We start from the raw sequence: 17,594 nt of genomic DNA, 5'->3' as shown, positions 1-17,594 counted from the left end.
TAGATTATCAACACTAAACTATGTAAGGGTTAATTTGTCATTTCCAATTTTTTTTGGATAAGGGGCACTTGAATTATCATCTAATGACCCTTTTTGTCCTATTATGATGTCGCCCCTCTAATAAACCATGCCGCCCCTCTAACATGCTTGATTGCAAGAACATTATAGCTTGTACGTACCTTAAGAGACATGATTTTCCATTCACTTTATATGGTCTTGTTAACGTCATTATCCATGATATATTGATTTTCAGATTATATGATTTATGATCTTTGCAGGTGTTCTTTATTTTTTTGATCGGTAAAGAAAAAGATTTATTGATCAAAAAAGAGGGGTATAAAGGTTATACCACCCTAAACAAAAGGAAACAAAATAAAAGGAAAGAGAAAAAGATGATAATAGACTACCAGCTTAAGCAGGATTAAAGAAAATAGTACACCAATTTCTCATTACATCAGAAACACTCACTGAGATGTAATTTTTGATAGCAAGAGCCCAGCAAAACAAACAATAAACAGCCTTGTTGACAACAACCTTAGCATTGTTCCTCTTATCTGTAAAAACCCTTGAGTTTCTCTCCTTCCAAATTGACCAAATGATTTCCACATGAACTAAGTTCTATACTACAGTACTATCTTTATCATGTTGAGTTAGATGCCAAGCTTGTAAAGAAGGAATAATATCACTAGGCATGCAAAAGAACCATTTTAGCTTATTAAGAAACTCCTCCCAAACTTCTCTAGAAAAAGTACAGTGCAAAAGGAGATAAGAACTTGTCTCATTACTATTGCAGAACCAACTATCACTTGAAACCTCCATATGTCTCCTTCTAAGCAAATCTCTTGTTGGTAATCTATCGTGAGCTGTCAACCATAAAAAGAAGCCAATCTTTCATGGGCATTTTAAATTCCAAATAAAAGTAAAGATGGAAATGTTCTGCACCAAAACATCCTCCACAAAAAATTTGTCATAAAGAGAATTAACAGTAAAAAGCTTAATCTTTGTTACAGCCCATTGCAGCTCATCCTCCATGTCTCTGTTGAATCTGACAGCAGAAAGATCAGAAATAAAAACCTGGAACTCCATTCTAGCAGCAACATTAAGTCTTGTAGGGGTGATAAGATTCCATACTTCAAATCCATTGTCAGAGGTACACATCTCAATAAATGAAGAATGTTTAGCTCTTGACAGAGCATAAACATTTGAGAAGCAATTTTTGATTGGAACATCATACAACCAGTTATCTTCCCAAAACCTAACTTTGTGACCATTATTCACTTTAAACTTCACATTCTCTAAGAAAAGAGTCTTCTACTTCATAATAGCTTATACCAACATGTGCCAAAGCAGCTTATATAACTAATGTTGTATTGGATGGTATTATTTTTTGCACAAGATATCAGCTCATCATATTGCAATATATTGAGGTTTTCAAAATTCTGATATAATTTTCAATGCTTTGTACCAGTTGATCCTAACTTTTTTTTTCTTTTGAATTAGCTAAGCTCAATTCTTCTAGGTGCTGAGACTCTTAGACGATTATATTCGGACAATATCCACTGTTCATAGAATTTGTGAAGAGATAAGATTTTTTCCAGCTTGTTCAGTGAAAGTCTTATGTAAACCGTTTAAACTTATTTTGCACCTAAGTTTGAGGAATAGATATTTGAGGTTCAAAGCAGTGGTAAACTTCCACTGCTTCTATCCTTTTTTTTTATTTTATGAAATCCTCTTTCCATGCTTCTTAAAACAATTGTTTTTTTTGATTCTCTTATTACCGCATCTTCCAGAAAACAGTTTAGTGCTCAAACTTTCTTGTTTAAGTCATCACGTCAATTTAGCATGGTGATTCACCAATATTTTTTTGTTGAAGTCCACATTATAGAATGTGGATGGGATGTGTTTTTTGAACTGAATCTCTACAGATTGGGCCCCTGCTAGGGGTATAACCGTGCATTCCACTACGGTTGCACCAGTCGTGGTTTCACCAAGTTTTTCCATTAGGACATGCTGGGGTCGTCAATGTTGTTGGAATTTTTTCATTGGAGAAATTGGTTATGTACAACAAGTTTTTCCATATATCTGAATTTCTTTCTATTTCTTTCTATTTCTTTCTCGGTTCAAATTTTAGCTGTTAAAAGTAATGCTCGTGCAATGATGTCGTAACTTAGTGGTCAAGGTGTGAAACTTGTCCTTAGCTCTGTAAGGTAAAATTATCAAAATTCTAGTTTTTGTCATATTATGTTGTTGTCAGGTTGCATGGATAATAATTTAACCCATGTACATTCTGATATAGTTTAGCAGTCTAATCTGCAAATTTTTTTCCTTGGATACAGGTTGTAAAATTTATTCAACTAACAGTTCAGTCAGTAGGAGATTGTCTTTAGTTACGTAGCACAAAACCGATATAATTTGGCGACTAATGCCTCTTTTTTCATCAGGTTGAGAATGTTATAACGAATCCTGAAATACTATGGATGGTCCTTAGCCTTTTGATTAGGCTCGGTGAGTCCTAAAAAATATCCACAATACTCTCTGGATATTCTCTTGCAAGTAAAGATCCCTTCACTATATTTTAGACATCATTGTATATTTATATATGCATTTGTCCTTACATGATTTCTAAAATACCAATAGTTCAGGGTGTCGCTACATGGGCTCCCGGATCTCTTTCCAGAGGAAAGAAATAGGAGAGTTCTCCAGATCTTGTTTTTTTGGTTGCTAGATACATTTAAATCTATTGTTTAAAAATAGGTCAATGTTTCTCAGGGTACTTGTCCATCCGCCCGCGTCTCAGTTAATGAATAAATTCGGCATTAGTGATATGTTTATGTTCTTATCTATTGTCTTTATCAATTTTAATTAAAATGAGTCACTTGTACAAACTTGATTATATATGATTTTCAACTCGCAGGGTAGTGAAGGTCCACTGCACAAAAAGGCGTGTAAAATAATCTTTGTTTGTCTCGAGGTTGTTACGGATTCTGCAAATCTTCTTGGGATTTTCATATTTAGATTCATTCTCCATAGTATCAAGGTTGTAAAGATCGAACTTGACAAATAAATCAGAGTTAGACATAAAAGGAATAATATATGGTCTGTCGAACATCTTGTCAGAACACTTATTGCTTGCTCTTATCTTGGAATTAGATCTGGTTTGTGGTTAATCTGAGTTAGACAAGTAGACTTAACAAAAATGTGTAATTTCTCTAGTTATTTCACATTTTCTGTTCATTGACATTATTTCTCATTTATGTATATAATTTTGGATTTTGTTTATATTAGTTTTGAATTTGAATTACAAGTGCAGATATGAATTATATTGTTTGTATGGGGGTAATCTTGTGTTGAAACTCAAATAAAAGATGATTGATATCTCTAAATAGTCTTCTAAAACCGTGCCTGTAGGACTCATTTTTTAAAAGCCTTGTTGTGTTCTTTGCATTAGGTAGATGACTGTTTTGAAAAATCAGAGACCAAAACTGTGATCTGCAAATCACACCTTAGATCAATAAGAGCAAAGATCACATACAACCAAATTTGACCACAATTTTTAAGGATGATTCGTGGCTGTTTTTGTTGCAGTACATGCTCTGTGTTGCTTTTTCCTTTTTTTGAGACCTTTTTTCTCTGTTATATTTCCTCGCGAGGTTACACAAATGAATAGGTGCTACTATATATATATATGTATATTTTTCTTTTCTTTCTTTTGAAGAGTTTCACCTTGGTTTTAACTCATGGTGGAGAGCAATCCACATAATAAATGAGTGACATGATTTATTAAAGCCAGTTTCCTTAATATCCACTTTATTCTATTTTCTTTTGTGTAAAAATAAAAATTATTTGTATAAACTGCGAAAAAAGCTTCTCTCATGTAAAAATAAAAATTATCTGAATAAACTGCAAAAAAAGCTGAGAATCAAAAATGTCCATATGAAAAAGAAGGTTGTGCTTGCCCCTGCACTATTAGGCGGCAAGCCGTCACTTGCTTGTGGTTTGTAAGGGCTGGCCTCGCTAATGTTACGGGCATCGGGAAAGGACTGTTGATGATCCAGTAACAAAGCAATAGCTATAACTTTGTATGCAGCTTCAGTAAAATGAATTCCATCCCAATTCACATATGTTGATGGATCATTACAGCATCGACTTAAACCTCCCCCACAACATGCCGTTAGAGCTCCACCCTTGAATCCTGAAGGGGGGGAAAGTCGAATTAGTGGGTTGAGCTTGGGTAGTTCTGTTTTAACACATGGAATTGACAAAGGAACACAAGGGAACAAATTTATGTCATGTGGTACCAATAAGAGAAAGATAATATACCTAATGAATCGGGAGATTGGTAAAACTTCATGGCAGCATTATAATAATCAGCATACATAATGTTGGTATTTGGATATAATTCTCTCAAGACATCTAATTCTTTTTGCAACAAGCTGTTGTGATAAATGGAGAAATCATTTAACCACTTAATACAACCACTGTTGTCGTAATCTGCTTTCTTAGAGTTCGGATATAGACCTAAATACATTGTTGAACACCCAATTGGTAAGTTTCCAGGAACCATGAATGCCACCGCACCTTCATTTATCAGAACCTGTATTCATTAATCAAATGTATTAGAATATACTCCCTAGTCCCTCCATCTGCCTCACAAAAGGTGAGACTTTTGGTGTTTAACATCTTTTTATTACCTTGATTGCGGAGCTAATGGCATCAATAACTTTAGGTACGAAAGTGCGAACTTCCGTTGAACTTCTCCCGTCCATGAATGCATAATTGTAGTCGTTTCCTCCTATTTCTCCAACGACAAACAAAGATGTATTGAAGAACCTGCGGCAACCATCTGGAAATCATGAATCAACAAATCCAAAAGTTAAATGGTGCAAGTACATATATTATTCATTAGATGACACAAGAAATTAAAAGTGCAACATATATACCTGAAGATGAATTACAAAGGGAAGGCAAAAGTTTTTGAAACCATCCAAGTTGAACTCCAAGAGTGTATTTCGTACTATATGCAATCTGTTTATCATCGAAGAAAGAAACATCTAGAGCTGTAGCTCCCCCAACAGCAAAATTCACTCCTTGTTGTAAATCCTTGCCACTATTTTTTCCTAGATAAGGAGGTAGCAATGGCAGTCCTAACGATTGCGCTGAAGCAAAATAGAGCGTCAGTAAAGATGTACAAGCAAATGCAAATTTCTAACTTTTTGTTAATGGTTTAATTACCTACCAATGAAATCAATAACTAGGCGACCATCGGAAGCTCGACCGGTAGCTTGATGGAAGTAGGTCTCTCCATAAGGTAACTGGGCGGCCGGAGTATACTGTCCGGAGTAGAGTGAATTCCCTGTGTCAGCGAGCGAGTCCCCGAAGCTAAAAATGGACTTGTAGGACCCCAATACAGGATTAGCTGTAGATACAAGGACACAGAATGTGAGGAACAGAGAGATAGAAGAAGGCATAGCGAAGGAGAAGAGAATGGACAAAATTAGACACGCTCAACCCTGGTTAATTCTAATTTACATCTGGTCTCATTTTTCGAGCATATTTGTTTCCCGTTGGCAAGGAGACATTTAGTATTAATTATTTTTATTTTATTTTCGAACATTATATGTGATCATGTTGGCACGATGGCTCGGTAGTTGGTGGTTGGTATACAACCCTTAAAAAATGGTAGTAGGTGGTATATAGTTATATACATATTATTGGATGTATCCGAAATTGTTACCGATGAAAAAGCTCATACTTCACCGATCAAAAAAACAAAAAGAAAAAACACAAAATTGGTCAAGAAGACCAAAAATGAAAAATCCTGGGTGAAATAGATTCTTAGCTTTTGATATTGTTCATATAATCAAAAGTAAGAAATATACTGTTTATATAGCCAATTTGGATATTGCACCCAAGAAAATTAAAACAAAAAATATGTGTTACCTAAAATACCCCCGAACTTTTTTCTTTTCAAAGAGAATTTCTTTCTCTTTTGAGTCTTTTCATAACTCCTCGTCCCTGAGCTCCTGAGAATTCCTCACCTGCAGAATTCGATCGAAAATTCAGAGCTCGTGTATTCTTTTTTTCATATCTGGTTGATCAATCATGGTGATTAACGATTCTTGAATCGAAGATTAGATTACTCCACTTTCAAGTCATCTAATATCATCAACAACCAGTAACACAAATCAGTAAGTTTCAAGTTTCAATTAATCCAATTTTGATTTCGTTTTTGTCTAATTCTTTGTAATGCATATCTGGATATGTCGATTTTGAAGTTTCTTCATCAATTATTATGGGATTTTGACTATCTTTTGGTTTTAGTTGTTGATTTTGATTATCTAGGGTTCTACTAATAACCAATTATCTTTTGGTTTTAGTTGGTGCATGTAAACGTGATTATTTGTTTATATCCAATCGATTGATTGTTTAAACCTGCTGAAACAATATACAAAGATTCAAACCAAATTGATTAAAGTGATAACAGAAAATGGGCTAGATGATGGATGAAACTAGATGTTAACTGAGATATGAAACTAGATGATGGATGAACTGAGAGATAAGCTCCCATTGAAGAATCTGATTACGAGGAAATCAATCAGAGACTTCCAGAATGCGAAAGGACAATACAAGCTTGTGGTAATTCCTTGTTTTCTAATGTTGTTCGTAGTCTATTAAACGTATTCCATATGTCTCATATTTACCTCATTTTCAGCTGTAGAAGGCGAAGTCGAATGCCTCAGAGCTTACTCCACGTGCAATTTGATATTCAATAGTATCCTCAACATTGCTGGAGATATCAATGTAAGGAAAGCCTTTTGGTTTTATTATTGCGCTTATGCTTTCGTTTGTTGTTTGACTGAATTTGAACTTGATGAATGTTTTTATTGGTCTTCAGTACTATGACATAAGGAAGCAATGTGAAGGGAGCCTCTGTTATGATTTTTCCAACTTGGAGAAATTTCTGAATCTGAAATCTGTCAGGCAAGCTCTTGGAGTTGGCAACATTGAATTCATCTCATGCAGCCCTGCTGTGTACTCCAAAATGCAAGCTGACTGGATGAAGAATCTAGAAGTTGGTATCCCAACTCTTCTTAATGATGGCATCCAGTTACTAGCTTATGCCGGGGAGTATGACTTGATATGCAACTGGCTTGGTAAGTGCCCTATTGTGTTGAACTCAGAATTCCACTTTTTGTGACTTTTAATTGGAAAAGTATCACATTTTAAACAATATACACAGATTCAGTCAGTTTAATATGATTTTTTATTTTTGTGTTTGTTTTGTTTCGTATCAGGTGAAACTATTGAGAATTGGCATTGGTTTTTGGAAAAGCTAAGAACTATCTTGGGTCCTCGTATACTAACTTTTATTTCGGATCGCCATGAGGGTTTGATCTAAGGGATTCATGATGTTTTTCCAACTTTCCTTCATTGCTGGTGTTACCAGTATTTGAAGAATAATGTCCGCGGTAAGACCAACAAGAAAAAGGGAGAGCATGGTGCTGCGATGGATTTGTTCAAACAATGTTTCTATTCATCAACGCATGAAGGCTTTCATCAAGGTATGCAAAAGTTGAAGGATATGGGATGTGATGGTCTTCACAAATTCTTGAGTGACCTTCCATTGGAATGTTGGTCCAATGCACATTGTCTTGGCTATCGTTATGGCGACATGTGTTCAAACATTGCAGAGTCGTTCAACTCTTGGATTAAGGAAGCAAAAGGTATTCCTATTGCAACACTTGTTAACTGGATTAGACTTAAAATTATGGATCAGATGAGTAAAAGGAAGTTTAAGGGGGAGAAGTATAAAGGATTCATTGTCCCAGGATAGAGAAAAAAGTAATGGCTTCCATTCGTGTTGGTGTCCAGTGGAGAATAACTAAGTCTGGTGACATGGAGTGGGAAGTTTTTGATGGAAATCACACGCATGTTGTTAATATTGTGAAGTTTCAGTGCATCTGTAGGGTTTGGTTTACTGAGCAGTTCCCTTGTGATCACGCTATTGCATGTATGCATTCAAATAAGATCAATGTTTACGAGTACATTAATCTGTATTTCAGCATTGCTAGCTTCCGTGCTTCGTATGATCGTCCTATCAAGCCCATTCCCGATTAAGACAAGCCTATTGATGTTGCTGCTGGAAATCTCGTGAATCCACCAACTGTCCTAGGAAAAAAACATGGTAGGCCGAAGAAGAAGCGGATTCCTAACGCTGGTAGCGCATGCGCATTCAAGAGACTCATTACATGCGGTAACTGCCATACTCAGGCTCATCATAACAAGACGACATGTCCTCATCCTCCTGCGAAAAAGCAACGTTAAGAACCTGCTTAAGAACATCTCCAGCCTTCATTCTCTGCAGCGTTTTACCATGATATCTTTGTTAGTTTATTCTTTTCTGTAGTCTCTTTTTGCACATTTAAGATTCATTTACCTGGAAATATATTTTCGCAACTAGTATTTACCTTGGATTTTTTCTTTTGTTCATAAAAACATATCTTATGGTATTATTTTTTCAAGTATTTCTCTTCAGTTTTATAGTATATATATTATAGTCTTATGTTGATTTAGTTTAATTGTACATTTCCTTCAGTTTTCACTGTAAATTTTGAAAGTTTGCGAAGATTCAAATTTAAATGTACAGGATGTAACCAGTTTCATCCTGCCTATTCTGGAAAAAATGAGATTTTTGGCCAGGATGTAACTGGTTTCATCCTTCACATTCTGACAGAAATACTATTTTTTCTAACCTGCACACTCTGAAAACAGTTTTTATACAGGCTAGGATGTAACCAGTTTCATCCAATCCTGGTTACATTCTGACAAAAAATTGCAGTTTTATACAGGCTTGGATGTAACCAGTTTCATCCAAGCCTGTTTACATTCTGACAAAAAATTGCAGTTTTATACAGGCTAGGATGTAACCTGCAAGCCTGGTTACATTCTGACAAAAAAATCTTTTTTCAACCTGCAAATTTAATCATTTATGGCTAACATATTCAAACACAACTATCATGAAATTGAAGTATAGACATTTTTCACTAAAAAAGTTCATATTTTAATTAAGACGAATCCACTGATCACAAATTTATGCGAAGACATAGTCCAACAAAAAAAAAAGGTACTTCCATATGAACCACATTAATAAATTTTTTCTAAACAACCTAAACACATCAAACTTTCCAGCAGCTATTTTCTCTGGCTTGTATTCATCCATTTCGGCACCCACATCATCCACATTCCCTGTGCTAGACTCACCACTCACGCTCACATCATGCTTTTTCTTGGATTTTCTTTCAGCACCGGCACTCTTCTTACTCTCCTTGCTACTGCTTCCTGCAACAATTTGGATGAAACCAGTTAAGTCATATTTTAAATCTGTGGATGAAACTCAATTACATCCCATCTTTAATGCTAGATGAAAATCATTTTCTGAAGGTATCAGATGAAACCCAGTTACATCCTATATATAATAGTTAGATGAAACCAAGTTTCTGCAGGTATCAGATGAAACCCACTTACATCCTATATATTATACATGTTAACATGGTCTGAAGAAGGCAAAGAAAAGGAGTTTACACTGTTATTAGTCCCATAATCACACCAAATTAAGACCACCAAAATATGAAAACCATCAAACACTTCCTAACACCAAATTAAGACCAACGATTAGTTCAGTTTCATCGTGTTTACCCCAGTTACATCCTAACTTAAACTGAGATGTTTAGTTTAGTTTTTCCAAAATGAATCAACTTATATTGTCTACATCCTAACTATACAGATTTAATCCATCATCTGAAATTAGTCTACATCCTAAATACACCATTACATTATGATGTTATTAGTCCCATAATCATTAAATTTAATACCACCAACAGATCAGTTACATCCTAACTTAAAGTTTAATGAAAACCAGTTTCAAACACCTGCTGAGCATCACTTCGTAACCAAATGCAAACCCAATTTCATGCAATCCATCCAAAACATAACCAGATTCAATCCATAACATAGATTTTCATACAACAACCAAATTAAATCATGATATAATTTATTACCAAAATTCACAACATACAATACTATCATGCTAATAGTCTTATATTCAATATAGGATGTATCTTCAAACCTGAACTAAACTGGTTTCATCCAGTTTTAATCTGCTGAAAAAATATACACTGCAGATTAACACTGGATGAAACCAGTTCCATCCTGGTTAAACATGTTGAAACAATTTGGATAACCAGATGACCCAATTTCACTTCAACCAATTTCACAGTGGAAATACTTAAATAACCAGATGCAAACCAGTTTCATAGCCAAAAGATACTAATTCAAATGAAAATAAAACAAGCAATTCAACACATTAATCTACTGAAATGAAAATAATAACAACCAATTCAATAATTTAATCATGCAATTCTGAAATTAAGAACAAAACAGAGTTAGGGTTTGAAAACTTACGAGTTCTAGGAGACATTCTGTGGATCGATTGAAACCCTAACTCTTCCAATACACTGAAATGCTTGAAACCCTAATTCTCAGAAACCCCTCTTGTAGTGTTGATGGTGTTTAACAGACGGAGGATGAAACCAATTTCTGGTAGAGTTGATGGTGCTGAACCGGTTGATGAAACTGATTTCTGTTAGTGATGATTTGTTAGTAGACGGTGGAGGAAATCGATTTGGTATTTTCTGGTGACTATGAAGATGAACGTCGGTGGTTTGAAAACTCACAGAGTTTTGTGTTTGGAAACTCACAGAGTTTTTTGAGAACATGAAGATGAGAGTTGGTTGTTATGGTTTTTGTTAAAGAGTGCGATGGTTTTGATGAAGAGAAGGAGAACGTGCTGGACGAACGGTTACAAAAGGGTAATAAGGTCTCTCCACATTAAAAGATTCTTCTGGTCATTTGACCCAGGCCTAATTCCTACATGTCCATATGGCCCAGAAAAGGTTCCCTTTTGGCCATATATCCCATTTCCTGAAGAAAAAAACTCTTACTTCACTTCTACCTCATGTTTGAAGATTTCCTCCGGGTACATATTATTCTTACACTTAAAACTGCAACGACATTCAGTGGCGGACCTTTTAACTTGTCTGTTGTGGAGCATGTAGCTTAAAAGGAACGAATTTTGTTCGAAAATAACTTGGCTGCTAATGGGGTATCAGATCGCTGGGAAGGTACCAAAATTCATATAGGACAAACTAAATTTTTTTGTCTTATATGCACTTTGGTACCTCCTCACTATTAGCAATGCTGAAAAATAAACTATTAAACATGCTATTTATTTCCTGAAAGAATTAGTTTTTTTCTAACAAAAAAGCTTCGTAGGAAAAAGAAAACTTCAGAGCTTTGCAAGAAAAAGAAAACTTCAATATCCATGTTAGCTGGGATAATCGTCATGTTAGAAGTGTGTGGGCTTCCAACTCAAAACTAATTGGCAATGAGTGGAGCGGACAGAAGGAGGATTATAAATTGCAGGATCTTAGATTGCTCAGACAATGTGGGATTAATAATCTCAACACGCCCCCTCACGTGTAGCCTCGTTGGGGACAAGACGATTAAATCGGATGACGCGGAGTAAAGGCACAAATGACTCGCCGCAAATATCCTGTTCCGATACCATGTTAGAAGTGTGTGAACTTCCAACTCAAAACGAATTGGAAATGAAAAGAGTTGCCCGAATTATAAACTGTAGGATCTTAGGTGGCCCAGACAATGTGGGACTAATAATCTCAACACCTCAGATTGGGTTTGTAATGTTAAACCCAAACAGTGTGATGATGGTTATATTCATACAGGAGTTGGAGAAGTACTCTGGGAAGATGATGGAAGATTCATTGACTGCTATGCAAAAAACAGTTTCAACCGTAGGAGCAATCAGTAATATGATTGAAGTTTGTGGCATCAAGGATCGGGGAGGAATCTGGAAGAAGAATCGTGAATGAGTAAGTTTGATATTGAAAGAGACTTTAGTTATGTAATTCATTGTGCAAAGAGCTAGCTACTCCTAGCTGAACAATATTATTTTAGATTGTAATTTGCATGCGTTGATGCAGGGAGGCTAATTGTGTAGCTCACATATTAACTAAAGGAGCTGCTAGTAAGAGTAAAGGTTACTAACACTCATTCAGACATTCCCTACCACATCAAATGAGATACTGGGTGAAACAACCTTTTTTGCACCATATAGTGAAGAAAACAAACTAAGAGACGAATATCAACCACTTGAGAAAAAAACTCACTTGGCAGTTAATTTTTAGCCGCCCAAATATATATTTTAGATTTTTTATAAATAAAATTAGTGTAGCATCGGCTTTAAATAATTTCAAATAAAAATAAATAAAAAAATTGGAAAAAAAAATACTTGAGATGTTCAGCTCCTCTTAAGAGTTTTTCTCCAAACAGTTGAAGATCAACATCTTAATCTTCATTGTTGGACATTTCTTCACTCGAAAAAATGTGAATGAGTTTGGGGAAATTGAACCTCCCCACTATCCTTACTAGCACCCAATATCTCGCACTATTTTGATTTGAGGAAAATTTTAGAAAATCGTCTAGCAGTATAATATGAAGGGAAATATTGGTATGGTGATCTCGTTGTTGCGGAAGTTAAAACTACACAAAAATCACACACTCACAATCCAATCCAATAATGAGAACTCTTAATTTTACTGGAGGGTGGAGCCTATCCATTCGTGTGTGGACGGTTTTAATTTGTTTTCAGGGTTCATATAGAATCGTTGAATCAAATAACTTATTGAGGAAACTTTTGGACCCTGACCTTGTTAATGACCTAAGATTAAGAAAAAATCCTATTCGTATTGAATAGTTTTACACCCATTTTCGAAAACATTCCTCCCCTCCCGCCATCTCCCAGCCCACAATGGAAACAATTATCATGGCTTATATCAACCTTGAACCATCATCTTTTCCATTAAATTTGAGACGGATTAAGCATCCCTATCCAATCAAACTGGATTCCACAATTCAATAACAACATTAACCCAGCCCTCTGCTATCTCATACAATCGGTTGCTGACATCCCCGTCAATAAGGAACTGGAATCATGATAGGATGAATCTACTTCCCCATCCCATAGTTCAACGAATCGTCAGCATTCCCATCACACAAAACAACCAACCAGACATGATCATTTGGTCTTTTACCAAAAGCGGAAAATATACGACGACATCCGAATATAACTGCCTCATCAACGACGCTGCGCAAACCCATCAAAACCCTCTCCCACCAACTACCTTCCTTTGGACACTCACATGGCCCCCAAAAGTACAACTTTTCTTGTGGAAATCAATTAATGAGAGTCTACCAATCCTCAACATTCTCAATTGCATCCAACTTACCAACTCCAACTTATGGTCTCATTGCAATTCTAGTCCTGAAACGTCCAATCACATTCTGCTTCATTGTCACACATCCATTGATTCTTGGAACCTCCTACTACCCATCTCACAAATAACCAAAACCTCATTCATAGCATGCCCACCTCACTGCCACATCAAACGACAGTCTCCTTACTTCTCAAAACAAAAGCACATTCCCCAGTCATCACGGCTTTTTTCTTCCCTTTTTGGTCCTTATGGATATCCAGGAACGGCGCAGTCTATCGCCAACAACTGCCAAATCCAACGAATATAACGCAGATGGCCATCAAACTCCAGCAGGAATATACCTGGGCCCAAAACCACCTACCGCCAGTACTAGCCGGGATGCAATCTTATTAGAACTCAGCGCAAACAACAACATCAACAACAACCATCTTCATGGGATGGATCAAACCCCATTTAGATTGGATCAAAATAACACGGACGGAGCGGTGAGAGGATATCCCGGAATAGCGAGAGAAGGAATTATATGCTGAAACGAGGGAGCCAGTACAATCTTAGCAATAACACAATCATTGGGAATCTCCATTGCACTGGCATTGGGCCATGCTCATCTCTTCTAGAACGACGATAGAACGAGGATGGCCAAAAGTTCAAATCGAAACAGACTCGGAGAACTTAACGAGATTTCTAACCTCGGACGCCGACCCTACATGGTTTATTTCTAATCAGATTGTGGAAATAAAATATAGGTTACCCAAATTCAGCAATATACCATTAGGCACGTCTATAGAGAAAGAAATCAAGCAGCGGACGATCTGACAAATCAAGCGGTAGATGATTGCTTCATAGGGAAGCTCACAACAACAATGTGGGACAATGTAATTGCCCCACTCATAAATTCTTTTGTAATAGCAAACTCTATGCGCGTAACATTCCCACCTCAGTTTAACTTAATAAAATGCATGCTTCGAAAAAGAAAAAATAAATTTGGAGGACATAGGTTAAGGATCGTAAATTCCAAAGGACTCTGGAATAGTAAAATTTCTAAATCATTGGTAAGATCATTCGAAATAGATTTTAGAAAAAAAATCAGTGGGTGAATCATACTTTTGTTTTATGCTGCAGATAAAAAGATTTAATAATTTAAGTTGTACCTATAAGCTATAAGTAATTATAATTCTGGATTAATACTTTTAAGTGAAAGGGTCTGGTCATTTTGTCATTTAAAAGTTTTCTTTTGAAACGACAACGATATCATATCATATCCATCCTTGGTGTTGTTGTAACGGAGGAGAACTGCAATTTTAAGATTCAATGACGACCAACGATGGTGATCGTGTTCTGAATCTTAACATCAAGATTGATGGAGAACCTACTTTGATTCCTCCAGCAAAGGAAACACCTGGTGGTTTATATTTCCTGTCTAACTTCGATGCTGGATCAATCATGGTTAAAACTATTCAGTGCTTTAATTACAAAGCAATTGACGGCGAATTAGATGCTGCTCAAGCTATCAAAGATGGTTTAGCGAAAGTTCTTGTCCATTACTATCCTCTTGCCGGACGTCTAACAAGGGAAAAACACTTTATGATCAATTGCACAGGCGAAGGTGCTCTATTTGTTGAGGCTGAGGCCGACTGTACGTTGGAAGATATCCATAGCTACTTCACCAAACCCAATTCTGCTACTCTCGAGAAGCTTGTTTATGATATTGGTCATGGCACACAAAATCCTCCTCTACTTGTGGCTCAGGTTCTTATAATCCAAAGATCAATTAATTTTAATTATGAAATATTTCTTTTTCTTTGTTATTGATTTCCTAAAATTTGTGTTCGAAGGTAACCAAATTCAAGTGCGGAGGATTTGTTTTTGGACTGTGCATGGATCACATAGTCTTTGACGGAATTGGTGCGATGGAGTTTGTGAATTCATGGGGTGAAGTCACCAGAGGGTTGCCACTGTCGAATCCACCATATCTAGATCGAACCTTGCTCAAAGCAAGAGACCCACCTACCGTTGAATTCGTCCATGGACTTGAACCAATCGTAGACATGTCGAACAGCACCTTGGCTGTTTTGGAAGAAGAAATTCTTATCAACAAGTCGTTTGTTTTGCCGCCGGGGAAACTAGAACAACTGAAGAAAAAAGCCTTGGAAGATGGGGTTCTGAAAAGGTGTACTACTTTTGAAGCACTCACCGCTTTCATGTGGAGAGCTCGAACTCAATCGTTAAAACTTCATCATGATCAACAAGTAAGGGTACTCTTTACGGTTGATGGGCGGTCTAGATTAGAACCGCCGTTGCCAAAAGGATACTTCGGAAATGCAGCTGTGTTTGTGAGTTGCCAGTTTAGCGCGAGGGAGTTGACAGACAACCCATTGTCATCAACAGTAGAGCGAATTCAAGAAGCCATAAAATCTGTGACAAACGATTACATTAGATCAACCTTGGATTTTTTCGAGGAAAAAATGGAATGGAAGCCTTTAACGTATACCATTTTCTTGAATGCTTGGTCTAGGCTAGGATTTCATAATGTGGATTTCGGTTGGGGAGAACCTATTTACTCAGGCCCTTTAAGTGTCGCTAAAGATATGGTTTTGTTCTTGCCTCATGGGAAAGCCATAAATGTATGTCTTAGTTTGCCTGCTTCAACTATGAAAATCTTTCAAGAACTAATCGACCAAGTCTAGCGGGAAGGGATATATGTACCTAGAGTGTAAACTCTATGGTCATTGAACATGAGATTTTTAATAATCCTGGCCGGTAAGTGTCACTGAAAAGTGAAAAGTGAAAACCATTTTTCTCTTTGGCGAGATACCTTAATTTTCTTATGTGTACTTTTTATTTGTTTACTTGGCTGCATAAAAAAGAAAAAGAAAAAGAAAGTGTATCCATCAATGTATTTTTATTTTGTGTGAAGTTTGATTTTGGATGAATTTGAGAGACGTACCTTTGAAAGTAGCTGGTTTGTAACTTTGTATATGCCGTCGGATCAAAATCCAAAATCATATTCGTGATGAATCAGGAATCGGATATCAAGGGAAAAGCAAGAAAAGAAAAACTCTGCCTACCAAATGCAGCAAAAACACAAGACAACAGCCCAAAATTGATTATTTAAATGTATGTATTACGTCAAGCATTGTGTTCTTATTATTTTATTGATCGATGTGCTTTTGTTTTTCGGAAGCATTGAATCGGTTTTTCTTCTCTTGTTCTGTCCGACAGCATTGACTATTTAGCTAACTTGGATTAATAGAGGCTTATTTGGAATTAGATGCCCATCTTCTACTAATCTTCCACATCTTCGATTCCGATGTGAATGCTATTCCGATCTACTTGACTTCTAAGTAATTTTATTTGAGATTATTAATGAAAAATAGGGGTTTTTTGTGAAAAAAAGAGAAAAAGAGAAAGAAACACAGTACAAAATTGAAAAACAAAGAACTCTTAGACAATTTGACATGGACCAGTAACCAGTTAGGCTAAGTCCTATGGGCCAGATTGAGCTGTTAGATTAGCCAAATATTGCTGCAGTTCAAAAAAAAGTGTTGTCTATTTGTTAACACTAGTTCTCTCTCTTAGCATTTGCTCGCAGCTGAACTAGCAGCGAAATAGTTGCGTTGAATGGTTCAACACTACAAAAATTACCTTTTCGTTGAATGGTTCAACACTTGATGATTTATTTTTTGATATGATGGCTGAAATTTAAAGCGTTGAACCAAACAACGCTGGGCGCTGAACCAAATAACGCTGAGCGTAGACGTAGCTGATGTGGACTGCTAATCTAGTTGTTAGATTAGCACTCCCATAGGACTTAGGAGGTAGTCCTAGATTACATGGACTGCTAATCTAGCTTCTAGATTAGCACACCGTAGGACTTAGCCTTAATAAACTATTTCTTCTATTTAAGTGGGTGTAACACCAAGACTTGATCGTATTTCCAGGAACTTGGTGTCGCATGGACCGCATCTATTGAACCTTCTTTATTTATTTCCGAAGAAATACATTCTCAGTAAATAAATTGTGGAGGTATCCTCTAGTTATGAGTATCCTGATCCAGGGCGAAAGATCATGTTTCATTTGACCAAAGAAGTTGGTTGGCAGAAGACCGATATAAAGATGAAGTTCCGTTGTACTTTGCGGTAACAAGATATCAGAAGCATAATAATCTAAGAAGTGGTGGAATTTCTAATTCCAGTTTAAAGACATTTGTATTCAACGAATTACACGGTAGGAGCTTATGAC

The 17,594-nt window shown here is 36.3% G+C and overlaps 3 protein-coding genes across 3 annotated transcripts; 2 read left to right on the top strand and 1 right to left on the bottom strand.

Annotated features, from left to right (window-relative positions):
• Positions 1 to 3,875: 3,875 nt before the first annotated feature.
• Positions 3,876 to 5,519, bottom strand: LOC113274322 (GDSL esterase/lipase At1g28570-like). Its single transcript, XM_026523740.1, has 5 exons — positions 5,237 to 5,519; positions 4,941 to 5,156; positions 4,692 to 4,843; positions 4,321 to 4,594; positions 3,876 to 4,192 (listed from the first exon to the last, which is right to left on the bottom strand). The coding sequence occupies exons 1-5, from the start codon at positions 5,466 to 5,468 to the stop codon at positions 3,888 to 3,890; spliced, it is 1,179 nt and encodes a 392-aa protein (XP_026379525.1). The 5' UTR covers positions 5,469 to 5,519; the 3' UTR covers positions 3,876 to 3,887.
• Positions 5,520 to 5,676: 157 nt separating this feature from the next.
• On the top strand, positions 5,677 to 7,834 carry LOC113273210 (serine carboxypeptidase 3-like). Its single transcript, XM_026522968.1, has 6 exons — positions 5,677 to 5,689; positions 6,562 to 6,636; positions 6,713 to 6,801; positions 6,896 to 7,154; positions 7,296 to 7,388; positions 7,551 to 7,834. Exons 1-6 carry the CDS (start codon positions 5,677 to 5,679, stop codon positions 7,832 to 7,834), a joined length of 813 nt encoding a protein of 270 aa, XP_026378753.1.
• Positions 7,835 to 14,358: 6,524 nt separating this feature from the next.
• On the top strand, positions 14,359 to 16,370 carry LOC113362826 (omega-hydroxypalmitate O-feruloyl transferase-like). The gene is made up of 2 exons (XM_026605325.1): positions 14,359 to 15,101; positions 15,188 to 16,370. The coding sequence occupies exons 1-2, from the start codon at positions 14,664 to 14,666 to the stop codon at positions 16,037 to 16,039; spliced, it is 1,290 nt and encodes a 429-aa protein (XP_026461110.1). The 5' UTR covers positions 14,359 to 14,663; the 3' UTR covers positions 16,040 to 16,370.
• Positions 16,371 to 17,594: the final 1,224 nt, after the last annotated feature.

This window comes from Papaver somniferum, chromosome 4 (assembly GCF_003573695.1).
Source record: "Papaver somniferum cultivar HN1 chromosome 4, ASM357369v1, whole genome shotgun sequence".
Taxonomy (NCBI): domain Eukaryota; kingdom Viridiplantae; phylum Streptophyta; class Magnoliopsida; order Ranunculales; family Papaveraceae; genus Papaver; species Papaver somniferum.
The sequence above is the reverse complement of the archived record's forward strand: the minus strand, read 5'-3'. Positions and strand labels throughout refer to the sequence as shown.

Bases quoted from the DNA above. Each gene is read 5' to 3' on its own strand.
- LOC113274322 (XM_026523740.1), bottom strand. From the start codon at position 5,468: ATGCCTTCTTCTATCTCTCTGTTCCTCACATTCTGTGTCCTTGTATCT. The intron at 5,157-5,236 runs GTAGGTAATTAA...ATTTTGCTTCAG, and splicing joins CCTAGTTATTGATTTCATTG to CGCAATCGTTAGGACTGCCA. The intron at 4,193-4,320 runs GTATATTATCTT...CCCCCCCTTCAG, and splicing joins CCAATCTCCCGATTCATTAG to GATTCAAGGGTGGAGCTCTA.
- LOC113273210 (XM_026522968.1), top strand. The intron at 6,637-6,712 runs GTAATTCCTTGT...CCTCATTTTCAG, and splicing joins AAGGACAATACAAGCTTGTG to CTGTAGAAGGCGAAGTCGAA. The intron at 6,802-6,895 runs GTAAGGAAAGCC...ATTGGTCTTCAG, and splicing joins ACATTGCTGGAGATATCAAT to TACTATGACATAAGGAAGCA.
- LOC113362826 (XM_026605325.1), top strand. From the start codon at position 14,664: ATGACGACCAACGATGGTGATCGTGTTCTGAATCTTAACATCAAGATT. The intron at 15,102-15,187 runs GTTCTTATAATC...TTGTGTTCGAAG, and splicing joins CTCCTCTACTTGTGGCTCAG to GTAACCAAATTCAAGTGCGG.